The 25,581-nt window shown below is 41.1% G+C and overlaps 1 protein-coding gene across 1 annotated transcript in view; it reads right to left on the minus strand.

Annotated features, from left to right (window-relative positions):
* FREM1 (FRAS1 related extracellular matrix 1) overlaps nt 1-25,581 on the minus strand; it is a gene marked incomplete at its 5' end in the record, with an annotated part of 73,633 nt that overhangs the window by 24,861 nt on the left and 23,191 nt on the right. The window contains 13 exons of the mRNA XM_081894993.1: nt 3,289-3,553; nt 4,419-4,614; nt 6,097-6,238; nt 7,154-7,298; nt 9,580-9,805; nt 12,169-12,365; nt 14,773-14,958; nt 16,344-16,538; nt 18,210-18,462; nt 19,435-19,528; nt 22,476-22,684; nt 23,597-23,764; nt 24,697-24,787. Coding sequence (XP_081751119.1) covers nt 3,289-3,553; nt 4,419-4,614; nt 6,097-6,238; nt 7,154-7,298; nt 9,580-9,805; nt 12,169-12,365; nt 14,773-14,958; nt 16,344-16,538; nt 18,210-18,462; nt 19,435-19,528; nt 22,476-22,684; nt 23,597-23,764; nt 24,697-24,787 — 2,367 coding nt within the window. The remainder of the gene's footprint in view (nt 1-3,288; nt 3,554-4,418; nt 4,615-6,096; nt 6,239-7,153; nt 7,299-9,579; nt 9,806-12,168; nt 12,366-14,772; nt 14,959-16,343; nt 16,539-18,209; nt 18,463-19,434; nt 19,529-22,475; nt 22,685-23,596; nt 23,765-24,696; nt 24,788-25,581) is intronic.

Here is a 25,581-nt window from a genome sequence, read left to right on the forward strand (position 1 = left end):
ATAAGAGTAAGAAATATATTTACTGAAGGTAAATATATTCCCATCTGAGAAAAACTGCAGCAGCTGTCTGAACTGACCTAATGCTTGTTCCAGCGGTAAAACGGATGTCCTGTCATCAGTTTAGTTATATCACAGCTTCAGCTGGAATGAAAGCAATGATGTGGATGTAGTCATACCTTGGTTCTCAAACGGCTTAGTTGTTGAACAAATCGGCTCCCGAATGCCAAAAATCCAGAAGTAAGTGTTCCGGTTTTCGAATGTTTTTCGGAAGCTGAACGTCCGACTCAGCTTCCACTTGAGTGCAGGAAGTTCCTGCAGCCAATTGGAAGCCGCACCTTGGTTTCTGAATGCTTTGGGAGTTGAACCAATTAAGTTCGAGAACCAATGTACCACTCTGTAAGGGCATTTTGTGAATTTTGAGGGTGAAGAGGGAAGATGATACTCAAGCGTCGGACCAAACTGTTAAGCGACTTTCCTACCATCAACAAAAATTACTTCCACCCGCTGTTCTTGTAAGCAGAGGGATGAACTGTGCTTTCTCCTGAAAGGTTTTCCTGATTGAAGATGCACTTTCCTATTCCCTACAAACAAATGGAAGTTTGCCCACTCAATTGAATGGAATGAATAAAAAAGGAGCTGACACCAGGATAAAATACTTCAGACCATGTTGCCCTAAAGGACTACGGTGGCAATTTGCCACAGAATACACCCCTAAGCAGTCTGGAGACCTCGGAGTTCTGCTGCCCCAAAGAATTGCCTATATAGCCTATATAGTGCTAGTCCATGATGCAAAAATACTAATACTAAAGATTTATTAGGTTCTTGCTTTAGAAAGGCCCACAGATATATTCATCCCAAACCCAAGTAAGGTAAAGGACTTAGCAAACAGTTCAGCCCATAAGGATAAATTATCTGTGGTCCAACTTTCAAAGGCAGGCTAGTAATTGCCATGCAAATGGCGTGCATTGCTAGGTCCCCCCAGACAATGAGGTTGTTTGTTTCAAGGAAACACCATGCCCCTTTCTTCCAGTGTGTTGTTTATTCCATGTTTAGTTCTGTTCCACGTTTCCCTCAGGAATGGGAAGCAGCCAACATTCTCATCACTCTGATGAAATTTTTTTGGGGGATAACTCTCGAGCTTAGTTAGGAGGCTGAGTCACGTGACTTGATTTCACCATTACCAAGGTTTTCAAGGCTTTCTCTAGTTCATGGCAATAGAGCTGGCTGCAGGACTTACCATCTGTCATGGCATTTAAAATATAAAAATGGAATCAGGAGATAGTGCCAGCTTATTACAAAACTGATCCACCGTGTCAAAATGGAGGACATTAGCATGTTCTTTTAGCATCCTGCTGCCAGCGTCTGATGTCAGATTGCTAATCACTTGAAGTCATCTGTCCAAAACAAGCACTGCCAAATCCTTCTTCCAGGCCAGCAGCATCAAACAATGCTGTGAGGTTTACGATGAAATAAAGTGCCTTAACGGACGGTAAAAATCTGATCATTTAAACCCTCATTTAATTAAATGTCACCAGCCCTTGGTGTTTTATTTTTTAATAATCTGCCACAGTATTTATATCTCAATATATAACCAACTGCTTGGCCAAATTCGAACAGCCAGGAACATCATTTTACAGTGATTGAAACAGACACGTATATCTTCATTTCATTAAAATACCTCGTCAAAGTGTGTCTGGTCTGGGCATAACACTCTGGGCATGTCTATAAGCAATGTCACACAAATTTCACTATAGGTATGTACACACACACATAGTTAGACTGGTAGCTACATCTATGCATCTGAACATGAATATGTACCATCTTAGTTAAACTGGAACAAAAACAATGGTGTGAATCCAGAATCTGGCTTTTCCCCAGTCTACTAATTAATTAAAAAAAGCAAAATCCCAGATGAGGACAGCAAATCGACACAGAACTGCCGATAGATACAAATTTGTTTCATTAATCAATGTCTCTGCTTTTTAACCGCCTAATCAATGAGTTTAAGTAAAGAATTTCAAATTGTTAAAATACATCATTACACTATATTAAATTAAAATATCTCTTCAAACCACAGAAAAATAATCTTAAATGTGCTTCCTGAATCAAGATACGGGAATAAGTAGTTTGTAAGGCAGTGGGTGATATTCAACTAAGTTTTACTCAGAGCAGATGCATAAAAACAAATGGGTCTAACTTACGTCCATTAATTTAATGGGTCTATTGTTAGTAAAACTTAGTTGAATACCACCCAAAATGTTGCCCTGAGCATGCACACCAACTCTATTTGCAAAGCCTTGGTGTTCAAGGAGATCCAGCATTATGTTACATTCTGAATTTTTCTTCCAGCTTTAAAACTGAGTGCAGAAACTGAGCAGCCAAATTAGTGGTGCAGCTAGGTAAAACTTCATTTACTTACGGGCAATAATGCTGATGCCCTAGAAAGGGTTCATGGGCGACCTATGAAAATAATTAACAACCTAGAAAGCAGGTTCCAAATGAGCTCGGTTATACCATATTTTTAATGTGTGCTTTTAGGAGACAACTAAAATGTTAACACACAACCCATTTATGTATCTACCACGTTCCCATTATGGACAACTCCTTAGACCACAAAGACATTGGTAACTATTTCCCATGCGGTGCAGGGAACTGTTCAAGTGCTATTCTTATTTTAGATGAGGAGTGGGAAACTGGTGGCCCTTCAGACTCCCCTCATCCCTGACCCCTGGCCACATTGGTTGAGGCTGATGGGAACTGGTGTCAAACAACATATTGTCAGAGTCATGGCCGGCAGAGAGGAATCTGCAGAGGGGGAGGAAGAGGCAGAGGAAAACAGGAAGGTGATTCTTTCACACAACAAAAGTGAGATAAGCCCCCCTCCAGAGGAGGAAGAATTGGCTGCGCCTGAATCTCCAAGAAGTAGGAGGCGGAGCAAGCGATAAGAACAAAGGACGACCAGCAGGAAGAAGGGCTGGAAGCCAGTCGAGTTAACTGATGCCGACAGTGAGGAATGAGTTGTGGGAAGCTTGGATTGCTGTAAGCCTGTTATTGCTAATAAATCTCAACTTGTAAAACTGACAGCGTTTCGTGTCTTGTGTGAGAGAAGTGCTAACATGGAATATATGGAGGGCCAGAAGTTCTTCAACCCAACATGGATCTCTTTGCATGAAGATGCCATGCCCAGAAGGAGAATGCTGTACCACCTCCTGCCATGCATTGACTGTTCCTACTTCCAATCTTGATGCTACTTTTATTAAGAAAAGCAATAGATTTTTCACTGCTTACCTAAACGTATCCCTTGGAGAAGCTGCCTTGCTATGGTGGACATAACAGACGGCCTGGCCTGCTACATCCATTTGGCTGAAACTTGTAATGGCAAATCCAGGATAGGTGACATACTCAAGTTGTCCATACTGAGGTGGGGAGGTTATCACATAAAGGATCTCCTCTGGCTTCTCAGTGCCATCGACTGCAAGGAGGACGTCAGTCATCAAGTAGCCTCTGTCACCCTTCATCACAGTGAGCGGCTTTGTGAAAACTGCAATGTTTCCTATAGGACACATGGAACATAAATATTAACGATATTTTTTGGTTTGGATTCTTACTAGGCTTCTGCTGGTGGGAGTGCTCCTTGAATGAAATTCCATTCACAAGATGTTCCCATGAGCAGAAAAGGAAGAATGTGACTTATATTGATTAACCCTCCCCATTGAAATGTATTCTGAAGGGTTGGGCCCCACCTATAATTCTGATGGAAATAGAAAGAGGAGCATAAATTGTGGGTGTTCATTTATTTGCCCCATGATCAGAATGGAAATCAATCCGCTGAATATGAAAGGTATTTGCTGCTATCAATATATAATTGATAACTCCCCACCACAAAATGCAGTGCATTTTGTTTCCTGTGCATTAAATGAATAGTGTAAACTAATAATTAATTACAGTATGTAAAATTCTGCTATCGTAGACGATGAGATGAATAATGTAGTTTTTGTTAGAAGCTGAACTGCAGCAGAACAGAAACAGGACTGTTTGTGAAGAACATGGGTTGGAATGGAAATCGATGCCTTCTTACAACCTTGTTTGTAATAAGCGTAAAGTTTGTACAATACTTGTGATTGTATAGAATTAGATCACTGTGAATGTGTGAAGCTATCAAGGGCCTGCTTGGAGCTAAATTCATACATACCCAGTGCCATTTTTCTGGAAAAAGAGGTGCTGGAATTCAGCGTGAACACCACTCTTGTTCTCTTATAATAGCAATGGCACTTATCTGAGATCTGCTGGAATTGAGTTATGGCTGAAAAAAAGCCCTGTACATACCCATATACAAGATCAAGTATGAGCTGCTCTTTAGGGAAAAAAAATACTAGGAGGAATCTTGCCTTAAATGTGAAGATTAGATATAGATTTACCTTTTTCCAAGTCCTTGATGGTAATAGGGAAAACCACCTCTGGTGATCTGTTGTCTCCATCCCACAGATGAAACACAAAACTGTCCTGCTCCTTTGAGCCAATTGTTCCGGTGTGTATGTATCTCACAGAGTTCATGTCTATGTCATTCTGGGTGCACTTCATCCCATTTTGGAGTGTCTCCCAGTCATGGCCTACCTAAACAAAACAAAACAAAAAACCCTGTCACTAAACAAAAGAAATACCATTTTAGTGATCAGCTGTGTGTAATGCTAGTGACGAGACCTTATAAACCAGGGGTCAGGGACCAACAACACCTTGACCTAATTTCATGCGAATGACAAGGAAGAAAAACAAAGGGGAAGGGGTAGGTGTCCTGTCCACATTTGACTGTGGCCCTGCTCACTTTTGGCTCTAATCTAGCCTAGCATTGATTCCAGCCCCACCCAGTGCCACATAAATTGCCCTTGAGGGGAAGCAGGATAAAAGACTTTCTGCCCCAGTTTATAAAGCCTAGCCCAGGAGTAGCCAACTTGGTTGGCTAGACTACAACTCCCATCATCCAGCACGGCCAGTGTTCAAGGATGATGGAAGCTGTAGTCCACAATATCTGGAGTGCCCCTTACTGGCTATCCCGACTGTTGTTCTTAGCTACTGTAGAAAGCTAAAAAATGGTAAATGACCCCTGGACAGTTAAGACCAGTCAAAGGCAACTATGGGGTTGCGGCGCTCATCTTGCTTTCAGGCCAAGGGAGCCTGCGTTTGTCCACAGACAGCTTTCCAGTCATGTGGCCAGCATGACTAAACTGCTTCTGTTGCAGTAGAACACTTTGACGGAAACTAGAGCACACGGAAACACCGTTTACCTTCCCGCCACAGCAGTACCTATTTATATGCTTGCACTGGTGTGCTTTCGAACTGCTAGGTAGGCAGGAGCTGGGACAGAGCAAAGGGAGCTCACCCCATTGCGAGGATTCGAAATGCCAACCTTCTGATCAGCAAGCCCAAGAGGCTCAGTGGTTTAGACCATGGTGCCATCCTCCATATAGCCACTGTGGCCTTTGGCAATTATATAGTTCTGAAAAATATAAGCAGGGGTACATATTTGGCTCCTGCCAACCTAGCAGTTCGAAAGCATATCCAAGTGCAAGTAGATAAATAGGTACCGCTCCAGCGGGAAGGTAAACGACGTTTCCATGCGCTGCTTTGGTTCGCCAGAAGCAGCTTAGTCATGCTGGCCACATGACCCGGAAGCTGTCTGTGAACAAACGCTGGCTCCCTCGGCCAGTAAAGCGAGATGAGCGCCACAACCCCAGAGTCGTCCACGACTGGACTTAACGGTCAGGGGTCCCTTTACCTTTACATATTTGGCACACACAGAATTAAAAAGAACAAGAGCCCCAGTGCGTGTTCTTCACACTTCCTATAATCAACTTCCTCTGAAACAATTCTGCTGGCAGAAGTTCCACTGATGTGAACAGAACATCCACTACTGGATTGTTCCAAGGATCAGAGTGGAAATTATCTTAGGCACTGCAATGTGTTTCAAGCCATGAGAGACTATTAAGAAACAGGAGGATTACACTGATTCCTATTCTAACCCAATAAGTCTGGGTTCTTCCTTTCCCCTCTCCCCCAAGCAATACTTTGTTTGGTTTTTGTAGAAATACAAAAACTGACCTTGAGCTGAAGATGTCCATTTTCTGGGACACTCTCAAATAAATAATAAATTTGTTCCCTTGGGGTGTCTTTATCTTCAGCTGACAGAACAGCACTAGAAATAATTTGGGCTTCGCCCATAGTCACCTCTATCTTACCCTTCCTGCAACAAACAAACAAAGGATCCATCATGTTATTTGTTGAAAAGGAGGATAATTACAGAAATAATGAGAGGAAGAATCACTCAGAGAACACACACACCCCACACAGATTTCAAGCATGCAAGGCGTCATTCTGTTAATATAGATGAAGAATGAGGTCTTCAAATACAGTACTGAGATCCTAAATTATGGCCCAGTTCATACAATGGCATGAGGAGTTAGGGATAGAGGAGAAATCCAATTGCATTTGAAGGTGAACCTACATAACTTGCCCTTTCCAGAGCAATACACAAACTGAAACAGTCACCTTTCTAAATTTGCACTTCCCTGGTCACGTGATGTGTAAAATAGTAATAATGCATATACAGCGGTAAAGTATTCTTGAAATGCATATATTGAGGTTGCTTTGCAAAAAGTTATATATTAGGCAAAAATGTCTATATTGGGAGATATTTGCAATAAAATGGAAAATGGAAAAAACACAAATTTGCCTGGAAATGTGGAGAACTCAACTTTAAATGAGAAACTGATATAAACTGAAATGGTCAGAGTAACCCAGATAGAAAACTACAGCGGAGAAAAGGTCTGAGTCAAAGTTTGGAATGACCACCAGAGGGTGCAAACATTGTAAACTTGTTGCCTTTGATTTGTGTACAGTATGAGTGTGTTATTTTGTGCATACAAAGCTGTGTATCTCTGTTTGTAGGTACCTCGGATTCAGATTTGGCTACATTGCTCTCTCTGCTCATAACAGAATGTCCTTCACCAAGGATTGTTTTTGTGGAGTGCTGTTGGCATTAGTCTGTGGTTATTTACAAGAGATGAGCTCTATTAATCACTAATTTGCTGTTGTGATCACCGCTGAATCACTTTGTCAGAACACATGCACCAAATTGGAACATGAACATGTGGCTTACTTGCTCAGCACTGGTTTCTCGTCATTAACTGGAATGACCTCTACCGAAATGGTTTTTGACACTTTATGTTTCCCATCTGATAGCTGGATTGAAAAGCCATCCACTAGGCTGTCGGAGTCATCATGCATATACATCAGCCTCATTCCTGGAAGGTGGGATGAAGGGGACAGTAACAAGAGAGAGGGAGAGGGGGGAGAAAAATTAATCGGTTTCCCTCAAAATCTCTTTCACATCATTTCCCACTGTTTCCATCCTGCTCCCCGCCCCCCACAAGTCTGCTGGTCACAGCCAGCTTGCTTCAACTAGCATGGGACAAGCCTTGAATACAGCAGCTGTTCATTAATCCATCAGCACACCATTGACTCAAAAACACATATCACGGCCTGCTTGACTAATAATGCTTCTATGAAAACAATCTGCTTTTTTAAAAAGAGAGAGATTGAGAAAGAGAGAGAAGAATGTGTCTGTTTTGTCATTCATCCATCCCTGTGAAATTTAAAAAAGGTTCACCTTCCCTTTTGAGCACATATAGAAACCATATTTCAACCACTCTAGTGAGATTTGATAAAAATGTTGGGAGGTGCCCCACTGTGGCTCTTCCCAGTTAGCCAGTGCAGTATGGGAAGAAACCAAAGGGGTTTGCACACACCACTGAGCCTCTTGGGCTTGCCGATCTGAAGGTTGGCGGTTTGAATCCCCACGACGGGGTGAGCTCCCATTGCTCTGTCCCAGCAACCTAGCAGTTTGACAGCACATCAGTGCAAGTAGATAAAAAGGTACCGCTGCGGCAGGAAGATAAATGGCATTTCTGTGCGCTCTGGCTTCCATCACGGTGTTCTGTTGTGCCAGAAGTGGCTTAGTCATGCTGCCCACATGACCCAGAAAAGCTGTCTGTGGACAAACGCCAGCTCCCTTGGCCTCAAAGTGAGATGAGTGCTGCAACCCCATAGTTGCCTTTGACTGGACTTTACCATCCGGGGTTCTTTACTCTTTTTTTTTTTTACCTTAATTGGGAGGAAGCTTCGTCGAACTCAGTGGACCTGACTTTAGAACACAAGTTGTGAAGCTCAGGCACACATAGCTTTCTGAAGATGCAATGACTTGGGATGAAGATTGGGGAGGGGGGGCTGACATTGTGTGTGATGCATGGGCGACAGATGTGATGCCATCGTGTGACAGCTTGGCCTCCGTGGCTGGTGGCTCGTCTGCCTTCTGCTCCTCCTGCCACCGCCATAGGCTGGGGGCTGCTTCCCCTCTGTGTTAAAAGGAGGCGGAAGAGGATCCATCGTGTCACAACGGTGTTGCATCTGGGCATCAAGTCTGACTTCGTGATGTCACATCCAACGCCCAGATGAACATTGCGACGGCTCAGCTAACAAATGTTGGGGGGCTCAAAGGGGTCCAGCCTCTGGGAGACAGTGCCCTGCCTCCCTTTCTGGCTCTTGTGACTCCCCAGCATAGTCTCTGCCCGCTTTCGCCATGCCAAGCATTATTTTATAAATCAGGCTCTGCTTTATAAAGAAATGTTGAAGCTTTGTTGATTGATGGTTTCATTGAGCAGTCTTGGTCTTTTGACAACTCCTCTTCTCACAACCAAAAGCAGAGGGCCTTCCTCTGCACAGCCAACTCAGGCTGCATCTAGAAATTCTTTCATATTATTACAATGCCTTCAGCCACCTATTTTCCAAACTAACTCCCAGTATCTGTAGCCTTGCAAGAAAAGTCCTCCAGCTCACTTGTTCCGTTTGGCTGCAGAAAGACCTGAATGCCATTCACAGTGTAGTTTTATGCATGTCTGCTGAAATGTGAGACTCACTGAGTTTGAGGGCCTTATTCCCACCGAATTTACTGTATTTTACTCTGAGTAAACATACGATTGAATTGTTTACATGTCTTAAACAGATTTGTAGCCTGATCCTATCAAGCATCCTTTATTCAGTCAAAGAAAAGAAAAAAACCCTAGCAAATTATGGTTAGGGGTCCCTTTACCTTTACCTTTATTCCCACGCATATATGCATAGTACTGTAGTTTAAATATGATTTTCTCATAGAGATGATGTGTACACATCACCAACTTAAAATACAGCTTTTCCTCAATTTGGATCAAAGCTGGTTTGGAGAAAAATGTATCAAAACACAGCATTTCAAAAAATAAAATAAAATAAAAACACAAAGTTTCATAAGAAATGACAGTATAAGTAGGAAATGCATTAACTATATGTACAGGAAAAGTACAGGGCTAACATGTGTACATCACTCCCCAAACAGTGGGAGTACACTGAGTGCAGGGTAGATGTGTACACAACCATAGATATATAAAAGACAACCTTTGAACCAGGTGCAGAAATAAAACATGAATATTTCTTATTATCCCACCATCTGGCTGTAACTGTTCTGAAGGACAAATAGGCTGGGAGAGCATTTACCGTTTTTCAAAAGCTCCATGGAAAATTCATGCATAGGAAGTTCGTGGTGCTGGCGACCGTCAGTTGCATGTTTATAGCGGATGATGTCATTGCCATGATTCCCATTAACAAGGAAGCCGTGCTGGGGTGGCCGGAGAACAGTAAAGATCAGGGGATCTTGAGGTATGTCCAGATCAACAGCACTGATTACAGATGGATCCAGTTCCTTCATCTCGCCCTCCTGCACCTGAATGGTCAAAGGAAGTCAGAATTCTTTTGCAGAATGAGGGAATAATATAGACATGGAATTTGTAAGCTTGCTGATGCTCATCTAGTCTGTTCCAATAAGCCATCATTAAATTTTGCTGGTGCTCAAAAGTCCACCTGATCTTAGGTTAAGGTCTATCTCAAAGCATGCATCTCAAAGGTCTCAGGCTCAATTCCTATCTTCTCCATGTAAGGCTGGGAGAGACCTCTGTCTGAAACCATGGAGAGTGGCTACCATTCATTGCAGACAATTATTGGAGGAATTGTTGGAGGAAATGTGGAGTGATGGGAACGTACAGTCATATGTGGTGGGATTGTCCATTGGTTAATGAAATCTGGAAAAAGATTGGTATAGAAATATCGGGAATTGTGGGTAGGAAGGTGGAAATATCTAAATTAATGGGTCTTATTAGCCTGAGTAGCACCGAACTAGAAACAAAAGAGGAATGTAAATGGGTAAAACTGATGGTAATTGCAGCCAGACAGGTTATAGCGAGTAATTGGAAAAATGCAGAAGAGCTAGGGGTGAACCAATGGAGGAAAAGACTGAAAAATATTATAATCTTAGAATATCTGTGATGATACATAAAATCAAATGGTTTAAGGTGAGAAGGAGGAGGATTGGTTTCAGAAGATATTGAATTATTTGGGTAGGTTTGAACACTTTGGGGCAATTAAAATGTTAAAAGTTAAATAAACCTTGTGGAGGGAGGAGTGTTAATATATATAGAATTGTACATATGGTTGATTTGAATATGTTATTGTTGATTATGTATACCCAATGTATGAGCCGCCGGGGGGGTTTCACTGTTTGTGTTTTGGTTGTTGGTAATATATATATATATATATATATATATTTTTAATAAAAAATCATTCATTGTAGACAATAGTGAACTAGTCTGCCTGGACATATGTTCCTAACTCTACTGCCCAGCTCCAGCCACCATTCCTCTAAAAATGCTGTGCAAACAAATGCAAATAAATGGTGGAACTGTAAGGTAGTAAAAGGATTTTGGGAATGGCAGATAAAGTTAATGGACTATGTTGAAATGGCTAAAAAGACCGAACGAGTCAGAAGGAAGACCAATATTTTAATAAATGTATAACTTATCTTAAAGACCATTGTAAACAGTTAAAAATCATTAGTAGGATTGGAATATCACTTGTAGTTCAAGGGTGAATTCTGGACATAATGGAAGAGGTAAAGGGTTTTGGATTATCATAAAAGATGTGGGAGGAACTGATTAATAATAGGACCCACAAAGGGGAGGATGAAAGTCCAAGAGATTCCTTGAAATCTTGTTTTTATTATTTATGTTTGTTATATTTCTGTAAAATTGTAAGTTGAAAAACCAAATAAATATATTTTTTAAAAAACAAATGCAAATAAGAAGAAGAAGAGGAGGAGAAGGAGGAGGAGTTTGGATTTGATATCCCGCCTTTCACTCCCTTTAAGGAGTCTCAAAGTGGCTAACATTCTCCTTTCCCTTCCTCCCCCACAACAAACACTCTGTGAGGTGAGTGGGGCTGAGAGACTTCAAAGGAGTGTGACTGGCCCAAGGTCACCCAGCAGCTGCATGTGGAGGAGCGGAGACGCGAACCTGGTTGCCTAGATTACGAGTCTACTGCTCTTAACCACTACACCACACTGGCGCTCAATAAAAAACACGTGAGCCAAGGGATAGGAGATTGGGCAGCTAAAGAAAATGGAAACAAGAGGCAGAAAGAGCATCCAGGTGATGTTTAGGGACCAGGACAGGTAGCAAGGAGAGCTAAGTGATGGATGGCGACTATGAAGAATAGGGAAGCTGAGTCTTGAGCCAGAATAAATCCAGAGCAAGCTTGGAGAAAACTGTGACCCTCCAGGTGTTGTTGGGCTACAACTTCCATTGGTGATGCTGTCTGGGGCTGAGGGAAGTTGGAGGCTTCCCATGCCTGGCGGAGAGGATAGAGAGGCAGATGTGGGTTGATGAGGACTGCAAGGAAACCAGAAACTCAAATTAAGACATCTTGAATCATGCATAGTACACTGGTTTACTTGGGGTTGACTGAATACACAGGCATAAAAGATGGTGTTCCCAGAGGACGGTCTGAAGGCACATGAGGCCACCACCTTGCCAAAGCTAAGCAGCTCTTGATCTCATCATCAGTGCCCAAACAGCTGATCTCCTGGGAATCACATGATGGACTTCATGATGGAAAAAAGGCAGGATATAAATGCAATGAAACAAATAAATGGAATATGCTGAAAGAGCTGTGTGGGGAGGAAGCGAAAGTAAAGACAAGCTATGTTCTCTTTGAGAAAGGAACAACCAGAGGAACACATTTTATTTCAATCCTTACTGTAATATTCCTTGCTTCAAATTCTGGCACTTCATCATTCATTGGGTTGATCAATACATAAAACGGTGTCTCCATCGAACGATGCTTCCCGTCAGTGGCATAAACCATAAACTGGTCTGCGGTTGGTTCTATTCTCCTGTGCCTGCTCTGGACATAGTTTATGTGCAGACCCTTTATGTTTTTCAGCTGAAATGAGGCTAGATGAAAGAAATGCAAGTTCATACTGGATATGCATCTTCTCCTGTCCTCTTTGAAATAACCTTGCCATTCCCTAACATGTACACTCATTCGGGCTACAGGCGTTTGTAGAAAAGAGGAGGGATATGCTCTAAAATGCTTCTGTGGATGATATTTACACAAAATGTGTTCTGAGACCTGGGGTGGAGCAAACTCCTCAAAACTTTGGGACAATTTTAACATCTAGTGGCTGTGGGAAACCAACTAGAAGGGGCTCCCAATTCAGGAGTCCCCAGATTTTGTTTTTGTTTTACCCCACTATTCAGCAGTAGTCCCAAACTAGCCAACAAAGCAGTTTACATGAAAACAACAACCATAAATTAAAACTGCATAATAGGAAAGCAAAGGCAACTTATAATGAAAAAAGCATTTTAAAAACTTGCTTCAACAGTTGAAGTTGAAACTCGCTTCAACATTGAGGATGGGGTGGAATCCACCAACATACTTTAAGGCAGCGGATGGATTAAGAGGCCCAGGAGATGTTGTGTGGCCACAGAGAGAAATATTGGTGGCTGCCTCACTGAGACTCAGTCAAATTCAAAAACTCCCCAGCAATAGATTTTTTCACTATTCCAGGCAAGGTTGGTTCCAAGTTTAATAGATGATGCTCAATATAAAGCCTTCTGATGCTCCCCCGTTGCACCATGCAGGGCCGGATTTAGGTTTGATGAGGCCCTAAGCTACTGAAGGTAATGGGGCCCTTTATATGTCCAGCTGTCCTTTGCCAACAACAAATTGTCCCTGTTTTTGTGTGTTGAATACATGCTATTTGGTAATTTGTAGACCTAAAAAGGTAAAGGGACCCCTGACCATTAGGTCCAGTCATGGACGACTCTGGGGTTGCGGCGCTCATCTCGCTTTACTGGCCAAGGGACCCGGCGTACAGCTTCTGGGTCATGTGGCCAGCATGACTAAGTCGCTTCTGGCGAACCAGAGCAGCACACGGAAACACCATTTACCTTCCCGCCCGAGTGGTACCTATTTAACTACTTGCACTTTGACGTGCTTCCGAACTGCTAGGTTGGCAGGAGCAGGGACCGAGGAACGGGAGCTCACCCCGTCACGGGGACTCGAACCGCCAACCTTCTGATCGGCAAGTCCTAGGCTCTGTGGTTTAACCCACAGTGCTACCGGCGTCCCTAATTTATGTACCTAATAGGTATGTAAAGCCATTTGCACATGTTGCCATGCAACCAGTCCATGCAGAATGTAGGCACCCTATATAAATGAGCAAACCAGTGATATTTTAGGGAGCAGGCTAGTGGGGGGCAGGGCATTACTTATATCATAGTAGCCTACACAAAACAAAACACTGTTGCTGCATGTAGGTTTTATTTTATTTGTTTTTTATCTTATATTTTGGAAATGTACATCCAGGTGTGTTTTTCCTTTAATTTTTTGGGGGCCCCCCAAGAAAGTGGGGCCCTAAGCTGTAGCTTGTTTAGCTTATACCTAAATCCGGCACTGGCACTATGCAGCCCAGCCCCCTCCTCCATATACCGTATTTTTCGTTCTATAAGACGCACCAGACCATAAGACGCACCTAGTTTTTGGAGGAGGAAAACAAGAAAAAAAAATATTCTGAATCTCAGAACCCAGAACAACAAGAGGGATAGCTGCGCAGCAAAAGCAGCGATCCCTCTTGCTGTTTGGCTTCTGGGATAGCTGCGCAGCCTGCATTCACTCCATAAGACGCACACACATTTCCCCTTATACTTTTTAGGAGGGAAAAAGTGAGTCTTATAGAGCAAAAAATACGGTATTTCTGGCAAGTACAGAAATGAGGGACAGACGTACTAAAATGAGGGACAGACAATGACAAAGGAGGGTTAACTTGTCATACTCTGTATTTACCCACATTGTCCCAAAGAGACTTAGCATCACTCTCTTCATCACAATGGCATCCACCTGGCATTCATTGGAAAACCAGAAGAGGTGGGGGCTTAAGGCAGTAGCACTGCAGTGGTGGAGTGGCTCAGCTGGTAGAGCATGAGACCCATAATCTTAGAGTTGTGGGTTCGAGCCCCACTTTGGGCAAAGGATTCCTGCATTGCAGGGGTGGGGACTAGATCAGTGTTCCCCAAACTCAAGTCTCTGTTTTTGGGACTACAATTCCCATTATCCCTAAGTAGCAGGACCAGTGGTCAGGGATGATGGGAACTGTAGTCCAAAAACAGCTGGAGCCCCAAGATTGGGAAACACTGGACTAGATTATCCTAGTGGTCCCTTCAACTCTACAATTCTTTTGATTCGTCACTGGTAATGGCCCTGCATACATTTGCCCACAGGAAGGCAAAATGGACTGCAGAGGTGTTGGCAATGTTCCTCGATTTAAATACAAATTGCCTTTTCCTGTAGAACACATACCTATGCTTATTCCCACATTGCTTTTCTCAAAGCCAGGGGAAGGCAATATATTCTCTATGTACCCAAATTGGGGAGGAGAAGCTAAAACAAGCTGTAAGTCATCTGCTTTCGTGTCAGGATCAGCGGCAGACAAGTGGTTAATGGTAATGGCAGCCGAGGTGCCCTCATCCACAACAAACATGGCACCTGCAAACAAATGATACAGTGATAAGTACTAGTCACAGGTAGGTAGCTTTGTAGGTCTGCTGTAGCCGGAAAAAAAGAAAACAAATTCCTTCCAGTAGCACCTTGGAGACCAACTAAGTTTGTTATTGGTATGAGCTTTCGTGTGCATGCACACTTCTTCAGTGATAAGCACTGTGTGACTTAAGGAGCCGGAATTGCAAAGCTAAAGAAATGTCTCAAATAACTGGTGGTGTAAGCCATCGTTCATCTGCTTGATAGCAATGTTTTCCAGGCGTGCCGTACCAATGACTCTTCATCCTCACCAATTGAACAAGGAGGGAGAAAGGGGGGGGGGAACCACACTTGCAAAACAATTCTGCTGATAAGCTATTCAGTATGGTTTATGCAGTGCTCAAGATCAGTTGTTACCTCTGTTTGTCACAGCATTAATTGCCTGAGAGCTGTTATGAATTGCTCATAATGAACCATTTTTCATGCATCAGTGCTTAATTTCCCTGCTGGGACAATCCTTCATTTCCAGAACATTGCTTAGGTGATAGACTGCAAATCACAAAGTTACTCACACATACCTCATTGAAAAGTAGTGGACATGCACACATTACTGGCAAAAGAGCTGCCTTTCGTATAACGCCACTCAGTTATAAAAAATAAACAACTATTGAAATTGTCACAGAGAATCGATGCAGTGTCTGGTCTAGGCATGTAAGGTTATGTGAATCACATTTAGGTTATGTGATTTTTTTCCCCATGGAAATCCCTTACTTCAACATTTTTAAGCTAAGCATGCATGGAACAACCGTCTTAAACCATCTTGAAAGAAAGACAGAGATGGAAAGAAGATTCTGTACCAACCAAGGAGGAGTGGCAGATTAAATTAATGGACTATGCTGAAATGGTAAAACTTACTGGAGCAATAAGAAACCAAGAAGAAAAAAACTTTATTAAAGAATGGGGGAAATTTGTGGAATATTTGAAAAGTTATTGTATACATTTAAGTTCATTGGCAGGATTAATTTAAAACCAAGCAGTTAAAATTAATATTAAAGGAAAAGTAGGGAATAATTAATAATTGGAATAATGAGGGAAATGCAGTGTGAAGAATTAAAAAATATAAGAAACCACAAAGTGGTGGGGTAAATATACATATGTCTATTGGGGAAATATTGGATTTGTATGTTTGTAAAAAAGTTTGAAAAACTGAAAAACAATTTTTTATATATTTAAAAATTCTTTGTACAGTGGCTTGAAAATCTTAAGTGCTTTGTAAATAAATTAGCATAGACAATTCAGCATTATCCTAACATGTCCTGAATTATAATCTTAAATTCTCAACAAGCCAGCTGGGCATACAAAAAATAAAATAAAAAAATGTAAAGATGTTTTACCAGTAACAATGGATGGTGGTTGGTTGTCTATAGGGAATATTGTGATGTTAATATCATATACTGGAAAAGATTTATGAAGCGGAACAGGAGGAAAAGGAGATTTGTCATAACAACACTCATTTGTTGGGCCAATTTCATCATCCGAGACAACAAAGGTAAGGATATCAAATAAAGGGGTCAAGCCAATCTCTCCACCTGGGGAAAACAAAGAAAGAAACAGCAAGAGATAAAACAGGATATTTTTGCAATGCAAGAAACATTTCTTTAAAATGCCGAGGTGCAAAATATTTTCAGCAATAGTCATGAAGAAGAAACGAGAAGAACGGGAGGAATTTCTTAAATTACCCAATTATGCTAACTCATTCCTTCCAACAATGATGGCTAAACTGTGGTGCTCCAGATTTTGGTGGATTCCAGTTCCCATCAACCATGATCAACACAGCCAACGGTCAGGAAGATGGAAGTTGTAGACCAGAAACAACTGGAAAGCCACAGGTTCCCCATCCTTGTCTTGTAAGGAACAATAACAAAGACACCCACATGGTTATATAGACATCTTTTCTGTATCATACAAATAATATAAAAAAGACTATTCCCAGAAAAATGTTAATCTAATGATCTAGAAATCAATACATATGTCTATCACTTAAGAGATAAGCCATATATATATAGAAATTATTAATGTTAAAGCAATTCTATGTTCATGTTTCTGTATTTTCCCCAATAACCATTTTGAAAACAATTGACAAGGATTATGAAGTCCCATTGTACGGAAGTGAGAGCTGGACCATAAAGAAGGCTGATCGCCGAAGAATTGATGCTTTTGAATTATGGTGCTGGAGGAGACTCTTGAGAGTCCCATGGACTGCGAGAAGATCAAACATGTCCATTCTTAAGGAAATCAGCCCTGAGTGCTCACTGGAAGGACAGATCCTGAAGCTGAGACTCCAATACTTTGGCCACCTCATGAGAAGAGAAGACTCCCTGGAAAAGACCCTGATGTTGGGAAAGATTGAGGGCACAAGGAGAAGGGGACGACAGAGAACGAGATGGTTGGACAGTGTTCTCGAAGCTACCAGCATGAGTTTGACTAAACTGCGGGAGGCAGTGGAAGACAGGAGTGCCTGGCGTGCTCTGGTCCATGGGGTCACGAAGAGTCGGACACGACTAAACGACTAAACAACAACAACAACAACATGAAGTCCCATTGCTTAAAATTGGTATGTTCCAATCTCTTTTACAGAAATAAATGAAACTGATAAGCGCTTACAATTGGCTTGGCTATGGCCAGTATGTTTTTATTTCCAAGATATGAACCAAAAGATTTTAATTTCCAAGGAAGATCCATTATTATTCAATAAGGGTTGGATCCAGAGATCAACATGCAGAAGTGGGCAGGTGGAAGCTGATTTCTCTCTCTCCCAGCAAACCACCCCCAGCAACTCCCTGAAAAGTCTCTGCAAAATTACATACCATAATAACAAACAAAAACAATACCCCCACCCACAATGGAGTCCCCTTTATTCCCAAGATGGGGTTGCAACCACTTATAATGGAATTTCATGTAACAGGAATAAAGACTTGGCCTGGATAGATAAAGGTTGCGATATGTCCAGAATTTTCTGGATAGAGCTGGTATTCGGCCCTCGTAAACAGCGTAAGGGTGGAAATTGGTAAAAAAATGTCTGGGAAAATCTGGACGTTTGGCAGCCCATGTCGGAAGTATAGATTCCGGCGAATTTCATTTAAAAATAGCTCAAAAACTTTTTTTTTTGAGATTTTGCAAAGAAAGCTCAACTACGTTGGCCAAACTTTTTGAAATATGGCAACCCTAAGATATATGGTCAGAGCATTGCTCACACTTACTTGTATGTTCATATTCCACTGCTCCAGAAACAACATCTACTTGTGGAAAGCGTTCCACAACAACCCCATCTTTCTTCACAACCCCATATTTAGGATTTCGAGCGAGCATGAACATCAGCTGCATGTCTTCACTGTCTTCATCAGTAGCATAAAGGTTCTCCGAGGTGATGGCCACTGCCTGACCCTCTGGGCATTCGATGGAGGGAATGAGGTCAGCATTCATGACAGGAGGTTCATCATTTACTGGATTCACCTGGAAAAAATATGCTTGAAGGCAAAACTGTGCTGGCCATTCATTTCTGTGTGTAAGCATGATTGTAAAGATGGGAAGCTATGACAGGATGAAGGGAATGTTTTATTTACAGCAAAGAGTAAATGCTGGTAGATTTGGGTTCAATTAAGCAGAACACCAGCTACTGATGCTGCTGTTGAAAATAGGGATGTCCTATTCCATTGTTGTTGTTGTTGTTGTTGTTGTTGTTGTTGTTGTTGTTGTTGTTATTGCCTAGCCCATCTGGCTGAGTTTCTCCAGCCACTCTGAGTGGCTCACAACACAAATACCGTATTTTATTTTTTGCCCTATAGGACACACTTTTTCCTCTCCAAAAATGAAGGGGAAATGTGTGTGCGTCCTATGAGGCGAATGCAGGCTTTCACTGAAGCCTGGAGAGTGAGGGGGGCGCGGTGCCCCAACCCCCCCACAAAAAACAACAACAAAAACAAAACAACAACAACAACACACTCAATGGACCTAAGTTGATCACACCCATTCATCTCCATGTGGCTACTCAGAGTATGAGCAACATTGACTAAAACATCCCAATGTATCCAACCTGATTTTTGACTTTTAATAAACTAGGGAGTTTTAGCAAACAACTGTAGGGCCAAATATATACAAAACACAGCACAGTGTTTATTTGCAAGTGGTTTCAAGTCCTTTAAGGATGAAACCATCATACGTAAAAATAAAGCATCTCTCTTTTGCTGATGCATTGCATTTTTCAACATTTAATGCTGAGTGGATTCATTCCTGACAGTACAGGAAAAACTGAAAGGTGCAGGTATCTCTTACAATAATACCCATCAAACACGTATAACTTAAGCCTCATAAGTGCAGAAGAATCCCTATCTTGTCCAAGACCTCCCAGTTTCTAAAATAACCACAAAGCTCCCTGAAAATTGTCATCTTCCAGAGAACTAATATTCTGATGAATCTCACACTGACCTGAACTTGCAGAATGAACTCAAAGGAATTGATACCATCTGTAGCTGCAAGCAGGATGCGGTCCAGCAGAACCTCAGAACCGTCGTGAAGGTACCTGCAGGGGTAAAATTCTGAACTCATTTCAAATGTTTGCATTGTTACCACTGCTGCCATCAGCACCACACACCTATTGCAATGTGCAATATATAGGAATTCACAGTCCTTGCCCAGAGATCTAACAATCTACGTTAGTAGTTAAAGACAGAGGTGAAAGGCAAAGAAAGGGGATGGGGCATCAAAACTTAGGAAGGAACTTTATACCTTTATCTTTACCTTTAGCAATAAAGTTAGCAATAAATGTTGGAAATGTAAAGAAAAAGAAGGAACATTTTATCACATGTGATGGGAATGCGAAAAGGTGAAAGGCTTCTCGAAGATGATATATAATGAGATAAAAAAAATGTTGAAATATACATTTATAAAGAAACCAGAAGCATTCTTATTGGGCATTGTAGGAAGTGATATAAATAGAAAGGAATGTTAGGTGTTTTTATATGCAACAATGGCAGCAAGAATGTTACTAGCCCAAAAATGGAAGCAAGAAGAATTACCGACAAAAGATGAATGGAGAATGAAATTAATAGACTATGCAGAACTGGATAAACTAACAGGAAGGATTCGAAATCGGCGGGACCAGAAATTCACAAAAGTATGGAGTAAATTTACAGACTATCTGAAAAGTATTTGTGATGACCAGACTATGTTTGTAGGTTTGCAAGATGTTTTGTGAGGAGTATTATTGGAATTATTGCAAAAATGGATGAGGGGGAGGATGGTTAGTTATGACAATTAAAGGCAATATGAATTTAAGAAATGTATAAGAAATGTTTAAAACAGTGGATCATCAGAGGTGCTGATGGAAGTCCAAAAAAGACTGCATAAGTGATGAAGTTTTGTGGTTTGTACTATAATCTATATGTTAAAATTAATAAAAACTATTATATAAAAAAACAAAACTTAGGAAGGAACATAGGAAAATGCCTTATACTGAGACAGAACATTGGTTCACCTAGTTCAGCACTGTTTACACTGAGTGGCAGCAGTTCTTCAGGGTTTCAGACACCCCTAGTCCCAACTGGAGAAGCCAAAGAGGGAACCTGAGACCTTCAGCATGCAAACCACTGAACTATGGCCTCCCTTGAGTTCAGGTGGACCTCCAAGCGCCTGAAGCCACTGCCTGTAGGAGAAGCTGGGATACCAAGCACTTGTTTTGTCTGCCAACCCTTGCCAGGCCAGAACCTGAGGCAAGCTTGCCTTTTGCCCAGTGGCTGAAAAACATTGCTGCGCCTTTCAGCCAGGAGTCTTTTGATTCGCAATAAAACCTAGTGCCGATTGACTGGAATAGATGGGATTGGCATTTGTATGCTTGAGAATCCAATTTCTTACTACTTTATTGTTCTGCAAAATAAATTAGGGTATTTATTATTTCTTTATTTCAATTTCTATACCGCTTTATATTTTTAATAAAAAATATTAAATCAATATATGAATAAAACAATAGCCGGGTGATGTTCCTCCAGCCTCATGAGGAGCCTCTTCAGTAGGGCTGGTGAGTCTGGCCAGGTGGAAAGGGCCTTGTGGGGAGCGGCCTTCAGACTCATAGCCGGGTGATGTATTTATTTGCATATTTATAACCTGCCTTTTCATTTTTTTAAAAAAATAAAAATCAAGGCAATATACAACGTACAAAAATAAAATCAGTAAAAAGCATCCACAAAACCATAAATAATATTATTTCCAGTACTCTCTTCAGGGTATCAGACAGGGGCCTTTCTCTGTCATACCTGAAGAAGTCAGAGGTTGAAGTTATGGTCCACCCTTCTCTTCCTCCTTCACTGGAGTAGTTAGTAGTAGTACTGATACCACCACAGGGATGAATTTAATGCTACACTGGGCATGCTTCACTTACTTACTTACTTACAAGGCTTACTTACTGCCCGTTGTGTAACAACACTAGCAACTACAAAGCTTCCCTCCCTCATTAAATTAGCTGGCTGAAAAAAGAATCCAGGAATGGGTATGAAATAATTTTTGAGTTTGGTTTTGGTACCGCTCACAGATTTAACAGCTGAGCGTTCTCAGAGAATGTCACCCCACTAAGCCAGTATTTTTTGCGAGTGGTGGCAGACCTTAGGTTTGTAATAATGAAGTACAGTGGTACCTTGGGTTACAGACACTTCAGGTTACAGACTCTGCTAACCCAAAAATAGTACCTCAGGTTAAGAACTTTGCTTCAGGATGAGAACAGAAATCGTGCTCCAGCAGCACGGCGGCAGCGGGAGGCCCCATTAGCTAAAGTGGTGCTTCAGGTTACAGTTTCAGGTTAAGAACGGACCTCCAGAATGAATTAAGTTCTTAACCAGAGGTACTGCTGTACTTCTTCATGTAGCGCATAGCTAAACTCACTCTTATCGGAGGCAGTGATGCCCACCAACTTGGACCACTTTGAAAAAAGGATTAGGCATATTCATGAATGAAGAGGCTACTGGTCACAAGGTCCAAGTTCCACTTGCACTGTCAGAAGCAGCATGCTTCTGAACATCAGTTGCTGAGAATAAGTTGTTGGGCAAGATCTTTTTATGTAAACAAAACAAAACAAAATAGGTTCCACAAGCCTGAAGTCTGCCCTCTCCTGCTTTTCAGTGGAGCGGAAAAGGCCCTGTCTCAAAAAACAAACACAAACAAACAACCAAAACAAGTAGAGATCAGAGATGATGTTCTGTACCAGCCTTCACTGGCATTCTAGCTTTGTATCTGCAGGGAAGTAAGTGTGTGTGTGTGTGTGTGTGTGTGTGTGTGTGTGTGAGAGAGAGAGAGAGAGAGAGAGAGAGAGAGATATTCCAACCTTTGATCCTCAATCTACAGGTCAATTGCTGGAGTTCATCAAAACATACATCACAGTCATTTGTTTCTGCTCTCAGTACTGTTTTGATTCATGGGCTGAATTAGCAGAATATACATCAAGAACAGAGCAGGCATATATATATTCAGCGCCTTCTAACCTGACTTTGGACAGGTGCAGGTCTTCACAGGTGAGCCAATCCCCCTGATTCATAGGAATCCCAGCCAGCTCAACAGCTCCGTGACGAGGTGGCCTTAGCAGATGGATGTGGATGTTCTCCTGTTTGGTGTCCACATCTGAAATCAAAATGTGGTCCTCTGTAATGGTACATGACCCCCCTTCTTCTACTTTCAAGTTGTTTGTGAACACCTGAAGAGAAGGAAAGAGAGAAAAGTTCCTCTCAGAAGATGCTTTTGTTGATCCTTTTACCTTGAGGTAATCTTTTTTTACCACATCATTTTGCACAGCTGAAAAAGGGGAGATGATCTACCTACAGTATTTGCAGGACGGCCACAGTGCAAGCTTTATACAATTGTCATTAAGTCAGGAATATGATTTTAGAAAAAGAAAGAAACTAGGGTAACCAACGACAGACACAAACACACATACATTGGTTGCACTTTGTGAAATTTGCCCATGTTTGGCTACAATTAAAGATAGTGAGATCCCATAACATTAAAGAAATATTATACAGCAGTATGATGAAATTGTGAGCAGAATTTGAGCTATGAGCAATAGAAGTAATTCGAGTATATTATTGTGGTTATGATTTGATAGATAGAAGATCGGGTGTGGCAGAAGGAGAGAAAGAACAACTTCATGGAAAAAGAGGTGGAAAAATAAGAGAAAAGACAAAACTGTTTTGACTGCATATGTTAAAAATGTTGAAACAATAAAATATATTTTTTTTAAAAAAGGAGGCATTAAGCACTCCCATTACAGCCCACCAGTATTTCCATGCAAATGATACAATCTGCCCTGTATTCACATTAATGAAAAACCACAAGCTTGGGAAACACATGTTTGTCCAAATAATGTGTGGTTTCTATTCTGAGACAGTAGGATGGAAAGCAAAACTTATCCTTCTTAAATGTGTTTAGGGAAGACATGATCTAATGCTAAAAATATTATACTTTGATTTCATCATTCAAGAGCTGAAACAACAAAAAGGAAAAAAAATCACAAGCCCAAACAACAGCTTCTACTTTTTGAGCTAAGTTCAACCCTGAACAATGTCGAATTTCTAATTTTCTCTTGTTCCTGTTAGCATTACAGTCATACCTCTGGAGCTTGATTGTCTACTGGGACAATGGTAATGTTAAAACAGATCCCCTGCAAAGTGTTGCCATGTCGATTGCCGACTGAAAATGTGAACTGGATATACTGAGGATCAGGGCCGATATCTTGCAACGGTGGCATGTAAGCAACTTTCATGTGGTTTACAGCATGCTAGGAGCAAAAAATAAATAAATAAATAAATAAATAAATAAATAAATAAATAAATAAATAAATAAATAAATAAATGTAAGGGATATGTTCACCCCCCAATTCCCATATCTAAACTTGCATTACTATCCACGGCATAGTATACCTTGTATTCAATACAGTAGGGGTAGGGAACCTATGACTTCCATCAGCCCTAGCCACTTGGCCAAAGAATGAGGGGAACTGTAGTTTAACAACATCTACAGGGCCACAGTGTGCTACTCCTGGTAAACATAAAGGATATAGTAATAAACTCCACTGGTTTTCTAATCATCATATACTTGCGGGTATATGGTGGTACAGTGGTACCTCGGGTTACATATGCTTCAGGTTACATACGCTTCAGGTTACAGACTCCGCTAACCCAGAAATAATGCTCCAGGTTAATAACTTTGCTAAAGGATGAGAACAGAAATTGTGCTCCGGCAGCGCAGCGGCAGCAGCAGCAGGAGACCCCATTAGCTAAAGCAGTGCTTCAGGATAAGAACAGTTTCAGGTTAAGTACGGACCTCCAGAACGAATTAAGTACTTAACCTGAGGTACCACTGTATACAAATTTAATAAATAATAATAATAATAATAATAATAATAATAATAATAATTAATAATAATAATTACAGTAAGATCCCATATACAGTCATACCTTGGAAGTCAAACGGAATCCAAATCATCAGAAAACCAAACTGCGGCTTCTGATTGGCTATAGGAAGCTCCTGCAGCCAATCAGAAGCTGCAGATGTTTGGGTTCCAAAAGAACGTTCATAAACTGGAACAATTACTTCTGGTTTTGTGGCGTTTGGAAGCCAAAACGTCCAAGTTCCAGGGGTTTTGACAACCAAGGTACAACTGTATGAAGTGAGGCTACTGGGTGACAGGTTTTAAGCTTGATAACTAACCTGTGTGAATGATATCAGTGACGGAGTAGCAGGATCCTTAATCAGTTTAGGAATGCTGTCAACCATAAACAGTTTCCCAGCGTCCATGTGGCTGCGCAGAGTGGTATTGTCATAATAGAGAACACATATGCAGAATCATATAACTTTTTAAATGGCAAAAGAAGATACAAATGTACATCCCAAAACTAATTTCTCTCACCTGAAATAGTCACCATCTCCCCATTAGGCTTATATATTTTTTACTCTGCCCCAATCCCCTCACACAATTATTTCATGTATCATAAAGGGATGGACTTTTGCTTAGAAACACTGAAAAGGGGACTAATTCTTCTCAGTTGTGAAAAAGTCACCCTGAAATGCAAAGTTAGAATCACTGTATTACTACTCATAAATATTAGCACTTAAAAAACCCCACAAAAAAACTTTATGGAACTCTTTTGAACTTTTACAGCTTTCTGGAACTTCCTAAAACTGTTTTGAACTTTCTAGAAGAAGAATCCAAATATTGGTCTATATAGAAAGCTTTGTGGGCAAACAACTAAACTTAACTTTTAATATTTGTTTCAGTGGCAATATACAATGTCACACAAGAACCTCAGTTTATTCTAAGCAATAAGAAGTGATACACAATGTTTGAAACATTGTACAAGCATTAGAAAAATTGCAAGCTCTATTTTTCCTGTATTATAATACATACTATGCATGTTACATAATACATTATAGAGCTGCATATTCAAAATCGATTTATTGATTTCGGGGTGACCTTTTTTTCAAAAGATTTGGAAATGACACTTCATTCCTTTGTTTTTAGGCAAAAGTTCATCTAACTAAGCTACAGGAACATGGGGTTGCAAAAAAGTTATAACCCTACTCCCCATCTCTACT

This window comes from Podarcis melisellensis, assembly GCF_964234715.1.
Source record: "Podarcis melisellensis genome assembly, chromosome: 17".
Lineage (NCBI taxonomy): Eukaryota > Metazoa > Chordata > Lepidosauria > Squamata > Lacertidae > Podarcis > Podarcis melisellensis.